The 12,581-nt window shown below is 38.2% G+C and overlaps 1 protein-coding gene across 1 annotated transcript in view; it reads right to left on the reverse strand.

Moving 5' to 3' along the window:
- Positions 1-12,581, reverse strand: part of PM20D1 (peptidase M20 domain containing 1) — a 124,909-nt gene that overhangs the window by 63,121 nt on the left and 49,207 nt on the right. Inside the window, exons 8-9 of the mRNA XM_053706604.1 lie at positions 10,031-10,092; positions 9,392-9,470 (exon numbers count right to left, since the gene is read on the reverse strand). Coding sequence (XP_053562579.1) covers positions 9,392-9,470; positions 10,031-10,092 — 141 coding nt within the window. The remainder of the gene's footprint in view (positions 1-9,391; positions 9,471-10,030; positions 10,093-12,581) is intronic.

The raw sequence follows: 12,581 nt of genomic DNA on the forward strand, positions 1-12,581 counted from the left end.
GTGGTAAAAGAATCCAGGGTGGTGAAATAAAACTGCAAAACCCCCACATCGCAATAAACCTAATTAACCCCTTAAACTGCCAATACCCACAACGCAAATAACTACCGGCCAGATTCCGAGTTTTGCGTTATGAGTGGCTCAGCAAGTTATTTCCACCACTTACCTTTAATAGTGCTGCTATTACAGGTTTTCCAAAAACCTACGTTAGCAGGCAATATGGTTGCGTTGAGCTCCATAAAGCACACAAATACCAGCGCTGCTTTGAGCTGGTTTTACATGCTCGTGCACAATTTCCCAATAGACCTCAATGGGGAGAGCCGGCTAAAAAAAAGCCTAACACCTGCAATAAAGGAGCGTAAAGCTCTGTAACGCACCCCAATTGATTATTATGGGGAAAGAAAATGTATGTTTAAACCTAACACCCTAACATAAACCCCCAGTCTAAACACCCTTAATCTGCCACCCCAGACATCGCCGACACCTACATTACACTTATTAACCCCTAATCTGCCGCCCCGACATTGCCGAACCTACATTACACTTATTAACCCCTAATGTGCCGCCCCCGAAATTGCCGACACCTACATTACACGTATTAACCCCTAATCTGCCGCCCCAACATCGCCGCTACCTATATTACACTTATTAACACCTAATCTGCTGCCCCCAACGTCGCCGCCGCCACTATACTAAAGTTATTAACACCTAAACCTCTGGCCTCCCACATCACTAATACTAAATAAATATATTAACCCCTAAACCTAAGTCTAACCCTAACCTTAATATAATTAAAATAAATCTAAATAAAACTTACTATCATTACCTAATTCCTATTTAAAACTAAATACCTGTAAAATAAACCCTAAGCTAGCTACAATATAACTAATAGTTACATTGTAGCTATCTAAGGCCTAGATTTGGAGTTTGGCGGTAGCCGTGAAAACCAGCGTTAGAGGCTCCTAACGCTGGTTTTAGGCTACCTCCGGTATTTGGAGTCACTCAAAATAGGGTCTAACGCTCACTTTTCAGCCGCGACTTTTCCATAACGCAGATCCCCTTACGTCAATTGCGTATCCTATCTTTTCAATGGGATTTTTCTAACTCCGGTATTTAGAGTCGTGTCTGAAGTGAGCGTTAGAAATCTAACGACAAAACTCCACCCGCAGAAAAAAGTCAGTAGTTAAGAGCTTTCTGGGTTAACGCCGGTTCATAAAGCTCTTAACTACTGTGCTCTAAAGTACACTAACACCCATAAACTACCTATATACCCCTAAACCGAGGTCCCCCCACATCGCCGCAACTCGATTACATTTTTTTAACCCCTAATCTGCCGACCGCCACCTACGTTATCCTTATGTACCCCTAATCTGCTGCCCCTAACACCGCCGACCCCTATATTATATTTATTAACCCCTAATCTGCCCCCCACAACGTCGCCGCCAGCTACCTACACTTATTAACCCCTAATCTGCCGTCCGCACGCCGCCGCCAGCTACATTATCCCTATGTACCCCTAATCTGCTGCTCTAACATCGCCGACCCCTATATTATATTTATTAACCCCTAACCTGCCCCCCACAACGTCGCCGCCACCTACCTACAATAATTAACCCCTAATCTGCCGACCGCAAAGAGCCACCAGCTACATTATAGCTATGTACCCCTAATCTGCTGCCCCTAACACCGCCGACCCCTATATTATATTTATTAACCCCTAACCTGCCCTCCCTAACATCGCCGACACCTAACTTCAATTATTAACCCCTAATCTGCCGACCGAATCTCGCCGCTAGTCTAATAAATGTATTAACCCCTAAAGCTAAGTCTAACCCTAACACTAACACCCCCCTAAGTTAAATATAATTTACATCTAACGAAATTAATTAACTCTTATTAAATAAATTATTCCTATTTAAAGCTAAATACTTACCTGTAAATAAATCCTAATATAGCTACAACATAAATTATAATTATATTATAGCTATTTTAGGATTAATATTTATTTTACAGGTAACTTTGTATTTATTTTAACCAGGTACAATAGCTATTAAATAGTTAAGAACTATTTAATAGCAAAAATAGTTAAAATAATTACAAATTTACCTGTAAAATAAATCCTAACCTAAGTTACAATTAAACCTAACACTACACTATCAATAAATTAATTAAATAAAATACCTACAATTACCTACAATTAAACCTAACACTACACTATCAATAAATAAATTAAATACAATACCTACAAATAACTACAATGAAATAAACTAACTAAAGTACAAAAAATTAAAAAGAACTAAGTTACAAAAAATAAAAAAATATTTACAAACATAAGAAAAATATTACAATAATTTTATTAAAATAACAAAGACCCCCAAAATAAAAAAATGCCCTACCCTATTCTAAATTACTAAAGTTCAAAGCTCTTTTACCTTACCAGCCCTGAACAGGGCCCTTTGCGGGGCATGCCCCAAGAAGTTCAGCTCTTTTGCCTGTAAAAAAAAACATACAATACCCCCCCCCAACATTACAACCGACCACCCACATACCCCTAATCTAACCCAAACCCCCCTTAAATAAACCTAACACTAAGCCCCTGAAGATCATCCTACCTTATCTTCATCATACCAGGTTCACCGATCCGTCCTGGCTCCAATATCTTCATCCAACCCAAGAGGGGGCTAGACATCCATCATCCGATGGCTGAAGAAGTCCAGAAGAGGGTCCAAAGTCTTCATCCTATCCGGGAAGAAGAGTAGATCCGGACCGGCAACCATCTTCTTCCAAGCGGCATCCTCTATCTTCATCCGATGAGGACCGGCTCCATCCTGAAGACCTCCACCGCGGACCCATCTTCATCCGGCGACGTCCAACTGAAGAATGACGGTTCCTTTAAGGGACGTCATCCAAGATGGCGTCCCTCGAATTCCGATTGGCTGATAGGATTCTATCAGCCAATCGGAATTAAGGTAGGAATATTCTGATTGGCTGATGGAATCAGCCAATCAGAATCAAGTTCAATCCGATTGGCCGATTGGATCAGCCAATCGGATTGAACTTGATTCTGATTGGCTGATTCCATCAGCCAATCAGAATATTCCTACCTTAATTCCGATTGGCTGATAGAATCCTATCAGCCAATCGGAATTCGAGGGACGCCATCTTGGATGACGTCATTTAAAGGAACCGTCATTCGTCGTTCAGTCGTCGGCCAGGATGGATGTTCCGCGTCGGAGGTCTTCAGGATCCTGCCGCTCCGCTCCGGATGGATGACAATAGAAGATCCCGCTTGGATGAAGACTTCAATAGGATGGAAGACCTCTTCTGCCCCGCTTGGATGAAGACTTCTACCGGATGGAGGACCTCTTCTTGCTCCGCTTGGATCAAGACTTCGGACCCTCTTCTGGACCGATCGCTGAACCCGGTGAGGTGAAGACAAGGTAGGGAGATCTTCAGGGGCTTAGTGTTAGGTTTATTTAAGGGGGGTTTGGGTTAGATTAGGGGTATGTGGGTGGTGGGTTGTAATGTTTGGGGGGGGGGTATTGTATGTTTTTTTTTTTAAAGGCAAAAGAGCTGAACTTCTTGGGGCATGCCCCGCAAAGGGCCCTGTTCAGGGCTGGTAAGGTAAAAGAGCTTTGAACTTTAGTAATCTAGAATAGGGTAGGGCATTTTTTTATTTTGGGGGTCTTTGTTATTTTATTAGGGGGCTTAGAGTAGGTGTAATTAGTTTAAAATTGTTGTAATATTTTTCTTATGTTTGTAAATATTTTTTTATTTTTTGTAACTTAGCTTTTTTTATTTTTTGTACTTTAGTTAGTTTATTTAATTGTATTTATTTGTAGGTATTTGTATTTAATTAATTTATTGATAGTGTAGTGTTAGGTTTAATTGTAGGTATTTTATTTAATTAATTTATTGATAGTGTAGTGTTAGGTTTAATTGTAACTTAGGTTAGGATTTATTTTACAGGTAAATTTGTAATTATTTTAACTATTTTAGCTATTAAATAGTTCTTAACTATTTAATAGCTATTGTACCTGGTTAAAATAAATACAAAGTTACCTGTAAAATAAATATTAATCCTAAAATAGCTACAATATAATTATAATTTATATTGTAGCTATATTAGGATTTATTTTACAGGTAAGTATTTATCTTTAAATAGGAATAATTTATTTAATAAGAGATAATTAATTTCGTTAGATTAAAATTATATTTAATTTAGGGGGGTGTTAGTGTTAGGGTTAGACTTAGCTTTAGGGGTTAATACATTTATTAGAATAGCGGTGAGCTCCAGTCGGCAGATTAGGGGTTAATAATTGAAGTTAGGTGTCGGCGATGTTAGGGAGGGCAGATTAGGGGTTAATACTATTTATGATAGGGTTAGTGAGGCGGATTAGGGGTTAATAACTTTATAATAATAGCGGTGTGGTCCGGTCGGCAGATTAGGGGTTAATAATTGAAGTTAGGTGTCGGCGATGTTAGGGAGGGCAGATTAGGGGTTAATACTATTTATGATAGGGTTAGTGAGGCGGATTAGGGGTTAATAACTTTATAATAATAGCGGTGCGGTCCGGTCGGCAGATTAGGGGTTAATAAGTGTAGGCAGGTGGAGGCGACGCTGTGGGGGGCAGATTAGGGGTTATTAAATATAATATAGGGGTCGGCGATGTTAGGGCAGCAGATTAGAGGTACATAGGGATAATGTAAGTAGCGGCGGTTTACGGAGCGGCAGATTAGGGGTTAATAATAATATGCAGGGGTCAGCGATAGCGGGGGCGGCAGATTAGGGGTTAATAAGTGTAAGGTTAGGGGTGTTTAGACTCGGGGTACATGTTAGGGTGTTAGGTGCAGACGTAGGAAGTGTTTCCCCATAGCAAACAATGGGGCTGCGTTAGGAGCTGAACGCGGCTTTTTTGCAGGTGTTTTTTTCAGCTCAAACAGCCCCATTGTTTCCTATGGGGGAATCGTGCACGAGCACGTTTTTGAGGCTGGCCGCTTGCGTAAGCAACTCTGGTATCGAGAGTTGAAGTTGCGTTAAATATGCTCTACGCTCCTTTTTTGGAGCCTAACGCAGCCTTTATGTGGACTCTCAATACCAGAGTTATTTTTATGGTGCGGCCAGAAAAAAGCCAGCGTTAACTTTTCGGGTCGTTACCGACAAAACTCTAAATCTAGCCGTTAGGTTTTATTTTTATTTCACAACTAAGTTTGTATTTATTTTAACTAGGTAGACTAGTTAGTAAATAGTTATTAACTATTTACTAAATAGCTAGTTAAAATAAATACAAATTTACCTGTAAAATAAAACCTAAACTGAGTTACACTAACACCTAACATTACACTAAAACTAAATAAATTACATTAATTAAATACAATTAACTAAATTACAAAAAAAAATAAACACTAAATTACACAAAATAAAAAAGAAATTATCAAATATTTAAACTAATTACAACTTATCTAATAGCCCTATCAAAATAAAAAAGCCCCCCCCCCAAATAAAGAAAAACCCTAGCCTAAACTAAACTGCCAATAGCCCTTAAAAGGGCCTTTTGCGGGGCATTGCCCCAAAGAAATCAGCTCTTTTACCTGTACAAAAAATACAAACAACCCCCCAACAGTAAAACCCACCACCCACACAACCAAACCCCCCAAATAAAATCCTAGCTAAAAAACCTAAGCTCCCCATTGCCCTGAAAAGGGCATTTAGATGGGCATTGCCCTTAAAAGGGCATTTACCTCTTTTCCGTTGCCCAAAACCCTAATCTAAAAATAAAATCCGCCCAATAAACCCTTAATAAAACACTAATCCCCGAAGATCCATTGGGTGGGTTTTATTTTTAGATTAGGGTTTTGGGCAACGAAAAAGAGCTAAATGCCGTTTTAAGGGCAATGCCCATCCAAATGCCCTTTTCAGGGCAATGGGGAGCTTAGGTTTTTTAGATAGGATTTTATTTGGGGGGTGGGTTGTTTGTATTTTTTTTTTTTACAGGTAAAAGAGCTGATTTCTTTGGGGCAATGCCCTGCAAAAGGCCCTTTTAAGGGCTATTGGCAGTTTAGTTTAGGCTAGGGTTTTTTTATTTTGGGGGGCTTTTTTATTTTAATAGGGCTATTAGATTTCTTTTTTATTTTGTGTAATTTAGTGCTTATTTTTTTTTGTAATTTAGTTAATTGTATTTAATTAATGTAATTTATTATAATTTTAGTGTAATGTTAGGTCTTAGTGTGAGGCAGGTTAGGTTTTATTTTACAGGTAAATTTGTATTTATTTTATCTAGATAGTTAGTAAATAGTTCATAACTATTTACTAACTAGTCTACCTAGTTAAAATAAATACAAATTTAGCTGTGAAATAAAAATAAAACCTAAGATAGCTACAATGTAACTATTAGTTATATTGTAGCTAGCTTAGGTTTTATTTTATAGGTAAGTATTTAGTTTTAATAGGAATTAATTAGTTAATGATAGTAATTTTTATTTAGATTTATTTTAATTATATTAAAGTTAGGGGTGTTAGGGTTAGACTTAGGTTTAGGGGTTAATAACTTTAGTATAGTGGCAGTGGCGACGTTGGGGGCGGCAGAGTAGGGGTTAATAATATTTAACTAGTGTTTGCGATGCGGAAGTGCGGCGGTTTAGGGGTTAATATGTTTATTATAGTGGCGGCGATGTCCGTAGAGCGGCAGATTAGGGGTTAATATTTTTATTATAGTGTTTGCGATGCGGGAGGGCCTCGGTTTAGGGGTTAATAAGTAGTTTATGGGTGTTAGTGTACTTTGTAAGCGCAAAACCCATAACTACTGACTTTAGATGGCGGTACGAATCTTGTCGGTATAGGCTGTACCGCTCACTTTTTGGCCTACCAGGCAAAACTCGTAATACCGGTGCTATGGAAGTCCCATTGAAAAAGGACTTTTTGAAAGGTGCGGTAGTTACGTTGCTTTACGGCCATAAAAGTGTGTGGTTCAGATATAGTTACAATACTCGTAATAGCAGCGGTAGTGAAAAAGCAGCGTTATGAGCCATAACGCAAAACTCGTAATTTAGCCGTAATTAAATTACTAAGCCCCCTAACCTAACACCCCCTAAATTAACACAAATTACGTAAACTAAAAAATACTAAAGTTACAAAAAAAAATAATAAGATTACAAAAAAATAAAAAAGGCTAACATTACAGAGCATAAAAAAACAAATTACCAAAGTTTACAAAATTAAACCTAATCCCTATGAAAATAAAAAAGCCCCCCAAAATAAAAACACCCCCTAATCTAAGAATAAACTGCCAGTAGCTCTTAAAAGGGCTTTTTGCAGGGCATTGCCCAAAGATAAACAGCTCTTTTACATTTAAAATATACAAAGTCCCCCCTAACAGTAAAAACCCCCACCCACCAAACCCCCCAAAATTAAAAACCTAACACTAAAAAACCTAAACTATCCATTGCCCTGAAAAGGGCATTTGTTGGGCATTGCCCTTAAAAGGGCATTTAGCTCTTTTACAAAATGCCCACCCTAATCTAAATAATAAAAAAAAAAAATTAAAAACCTAAAGTCTAACCCCCAGGTAGTACTTACCATTCCTGAAGTCCGGCGGAGAAGGTCCTGTCCCATGCGGTGAAGTCTTCTGCCAAACGGCGACCTCTTCTTTCTTCTTCCAGGAACAATCCGGTGCGGAGCGGGGCTGAAGACCGATGACCGTGGAGCTGAAGACCGGCGACCCTGGAACTGATGACCGGCGACCGTGCACTGGATACATCCTATTGGCTGTTCAAATCATCCAATAGAATTTCAGTAGCTCTTATCCTATTGGCTAATTTGAACAGCCAATAGGATTTGAGTAGCTCTCATCCTATTGGCTGATTTGAATTTGAAGAGTCAAATCAGCCAATAGGAATTCAAGGGACGCCATCTTTAATCGCGTACCTTAAATTCACTATTGAGTGTACGGCGGCGATCATACGAAGAGGATCCTCCACGCTCCATGGATCCGGGGTTCCTGGTCTTCAGTTCCAGGGCCACCGGTCTTCAGTTCCAAGGTCGCCGGTCTTCAGCTCCGCAGTCATCGGTCTTCAGCTCCGCTCCGTGCCGGATTGTTCCTGGAAGAAGAAAGAAGAGGTTGCCGCTTGGAAGAAGACATTTTGTAAAGGATCTAAATGCCCTTTTAAAGGCAATGCCCAACAAATGCCCTTTTCAGGGCCATGGGTAGTTAAAGTTTTTTAGTGTTAGGTTTTTTATTTTGGGGGGTTTGTGGGTGGGGGGTTTTACTGTTAGGGGGGATTTTATGTGTATTTTTAATGTAAAAGAGCTGTTTATCTTGTGGCAATGCCCTGCAAAAAGCCCTTTTAAGGGCTACTGGTAGTTTATTCTTAGAGAAGGGGGTGTTTTTATTTGGGGGGGCTTTTTAATTTCATAGGGATTAGGTATAATTTTTTTAAAATTTGATAATTTTGTTTTTTTATTTTCTGCAATTTTAGATTAAATTTAAACTTAGATATAATTTTTTAATTTTACATTTTTTTAATTTTTAGACAGTTTAAAAAAAAAAAAAAAAAATGTAGGGATGGGCAGCAAAAGAGATGAATTCCCATACAAATGCCCTTTTCAGGGCAATGGATACTTTAGGTTTTTTAGTGTTAGCTTTCTTTACTTTGGGGGGTTTGGTGGGTGGTGGGTTTTACTGTTAGGGGGGACTTAGAAATTTTGTTAACTGCAAAAGAGCTGTTTAACTTAGGGCAATGCCCTACAAAAAGCCCTTTTAAGGGCTATAGTAGTTTAGCATTAGATTAGGGGGTGTTTTTATTTTGGGGGAGCTTTTTTATTTTCATAGGGATTAGGTTTTATTTTTATTTCTTGGGGGTTTTAAACTTAGGGGGTTTTTTGAGGGGGGGGGGGGGGTATTTTAGATTAGGGATGGGCAGCAAAAGAGCTGAATGCCCTTTAAAGGGCAATGCCCATACAAATGCCCTTTTCAGGGCAATGGGTAGTTTAGGTTTTTCAGTGTTAGGTTTATTTATTTTGGGGGGGTTTGGTGGGTTTGTGGGTTTTATTGTTAGGGGGGACTTAGAATTTTTTGTAACTGAAAAAGAGCTGTTTAACTTAGGGCAATGTCCTACAAAAAGCCCTTTTAAGGGCTATTGGTAGTTCAGCGTTAGATTAGGGGGTGTTTTTATTTGGGGGGGCTTTTTAATTTTCATAGGGATTAGGTTTTTTTTTATTTTTGATAATTTGTTTATTTTTTTCTGTAGTTCAATTTTTTTATTTCAACTAGTTGGATAATAATAATATTAATTATTTAAATAATACTACTACTACTACTACTACTACTAATAATAATAATAATAATAATACTAATAATAATAATAATAACAGAAATATAATGGGTAAATAATTTACCTTAATTCCTGCATTAAAGATGGTGAGGGCAGTAGTTGTACGCACCATTGCGTTGCTAGAGGGAGTCCGTTCCAGAATTCTGAGTTTAAACACATTAATTAATGGATATTAAACAGTGCTCCTTTGGTGAAAACAAATATGTTAAATAACAGTAGATATAAAAAGAAAGTGTAAAAAAAAAACAGCAAACAACTTACTTGTTTTCTTTCAAAATTAGCACTTAAAACTTCTCAGTGTAGCCCCCAGTATTGTAAGAGCAGAAGATTTTAAAAAAATAATTTTTTATTCTGTCAGTTCTGTACATGAGTAAATGGCTCCCTGTTATATAGAAGTTTTATGACATCAGGCTACGATAAAACTGTGACAGGAAGCACAAATGTAGTGTAAAAAAATAAATAAAAAGGTCAAATCTGTTTCAACAGATGAATAATACATATTGCAATGATAACTATTAAGTATAAGCAACTGCTTAGTGTTTTTTTTATAACATTTAAACTGACTGTTTAACATCCCTTTAAAGGCTTTTCTGTAAACGACAACACTTGCTATACTTACAAAATAAAAAGCCCCATCTTCTCTACATTAACCTTTCATGAACCAAGAGCAAAAAAAAAAAACACACAAACAATGAATGCTGACCTGCTGATGAGCGGGGAGAAAAGCCACAAGTTTGCCATCATGATATTGAGAGGGAAAACAAACTGAAATAGAGAAACATTGTGGTCAACTCAAAAACAATAAACTTGGATATTTATACATAATCTGATAGTTACTTCACTGAAAAGTAGAATCTATTATAATGTGAATCCCAATGCGGACTGTCTTAATTTACTCCAAAAAGTGTATTACGCATATGAATGAGCACTATTTAAATATATATTTTTTTTTGCAGAAAAAAAGTTATGTTAAAGGGATACTAAACCCATTTTTTTTTTATGATTAGAGCAGTTATTTTTAACCTTTTTTTTGCCGTGGCACACTTTTTTACATTAAAAAATCTTGTGGCACACCACCATCCCAAAATTTAAAAAAAAATCACACATTGTAGCCTAATACAGCATATATATATATATATATATATATATATATATATATATATATATACACATACACACAAACACACACATATTGTATGTATTGTGCTGTTATGCCATGCCTCCTACAAACTACCCCTGCACTGGGAGTAAAAAACAAGCAAAGTTTAAAAAATATGTCACACTGTTGTCAGTCTGCCGTGGCACACCTGAGGATCTCTCACGGCATACTAGTGTGCCACTGCACACTGGTTGAAAAACACTGGATTAGAGCATGCAATTTTAAGCAACTTTCTAATTTACTCCTATTATCAATTTTTCTTCATTCTCTTGGTAAAGCAGGAATGAAAGCTTAGGAGACGGGCCATTTTTGGATCAGCACCTGGGTAGAGTTTGCCGATTGGTGGCTACATTTAGCCACCAATCAGCAAGTGCTACCCAGGTGCTGAACCTAAAATGGGCTGACTCCTAAGTTTTCATTCCTGCCTTTCAAATAAAGATACCAAGAGAATGAAGAAAATTTGATAATAGGAGTAAATTAGAAAGTTGCATAAAATCACATGCTCTATCTGAATCATGAAAGGAAAAAAACATAATTTATGCTTACCTGATAAATGTATTTCTCTTGTGGTGTATCCAGTCCACGGATCATCCATTACTTGTGGGATATTCTCCTTCCCAACAGGAAGCTGCAAGAGGATAACCCACAGCAGAGCTGTCTATATAGCTCCTCCCCTAACTGCCACTACCAGTCATTCAACCGAAGACAAGCAAGAGAAAGGAGAAACTAAAGGGTGCAGTGGTGACTGTAGTTTAAAAATAAAAAATACCTGCCTTAAAATGACAGGGCGGGCCGTGGACTGGATACACCACAAGAGAAATAAATTTATCAGGTAAGCATAAATTATGTTTTCTCTTGTAAGGTGTATCCAGTCCACGGATCATCCATTACTTGTGGGATACCAATACCAAAGCTATAGGAACCGGATGAAGGGAGGGACAAGGCAGGCGCTAAAACGGAAGGCACCACTGCCTGCAAGACCTTTCTCCCAAAAATAGCCTCCGAAGAAGCAAAAGTATCAAATTTATAGAACTTTGAAAAAGTATGAAGCGAAGACCAAGTCGCCGCCTTACAAATTTGTTCAACAGAAGCCTCATTTTTAAAAGCCCATGTGGAAGCTACCGCTCTAGTAGAATGAGCTGTAATCCTTTCAGGAGGCTGCTGGCCAGCAGTCTCATAAGCTAAGCGTATTATACTCCTTAGCCAAAAAGAAAGAGGTTGCCGAAGCCTTTTGGCCTCTCCTCTGTCCAGAGTAGACAACAAACAATGCAGATGTTTGACGAAAATCTTTAGTAGCTTGTAAATAAAACTTTAAAGCACAAACCACGTCAAGATTGAGTAAAAGACGTTCCTTCTTTGAAGAAGGATTAGGACACAGGGACGGTACAACAATCTCCTGATTGATATTTTTATTAGATACCACCTTAGGTAAAAAACCAGGTTTGGTACGTAACACTACCTTATCTGCATGAAAAATGAGATAAGGGGAATCACATTGTAAAGCAGATAACTCCGAAACTCTTCGAGCCGAGGAGATAGCTACTAAAAACAGAACCTTCCAGGATAAGAGCTTAATATCTATGGAATGCAAAGGTTCAAACGGAACCCCTTGAAGAACCTTAAGAACTAAATTTAAACTACAAGGCGGAGCAACAGGTTTAAACACAGGCTTGATTCTGACTAAAGCCTGACAAAACGCCTGCACGTCTGGAACCTCAGCCAGACGTTTGTGCAAAAGAATAGACAGAGCAGAAATCTGTCCTTTTAAAGGAACTAGCTGACAAACCCTTCTCCAATCCTTCTTGGAGAAAAGATAATATCCTAGGAATCCTGACCTTACTCCATGAGTAACCCTTGGATTCACACCAATGAAGATATTTACACCATATCTTATGATAGATTTTCCTGGTGACAGGCTTTCGTGCCTGTATTAAAGTATCAATGACCGACTCGGAGAAACCACGCTTTGATAAAATCAAGCGTTCAATCTCCAAGCAGTCAGCCGCAGAGAAATTAGATTTGGATGGTTGAAAGGACCCTGAATTAGAAGGTCCTGCCTCAGAGGCAGAGTCCATGGTGGAAAGGATGACATGTC

The sequence above is a fragment of the Bombina bombina genome, chromosome 3 (genome assembly GCF_027579735.1).
Source record: "Bombina bombina isolate aBomBom1 chromosome 3, aBomBom1.pri, whole genome shotgun sequence".
Taxonomy (NCBI): Eukaryota; Metazoa; Chordata; class Amphibia; order Anura; family Bombinatoridae; genus Bombina; species Bombina bombina.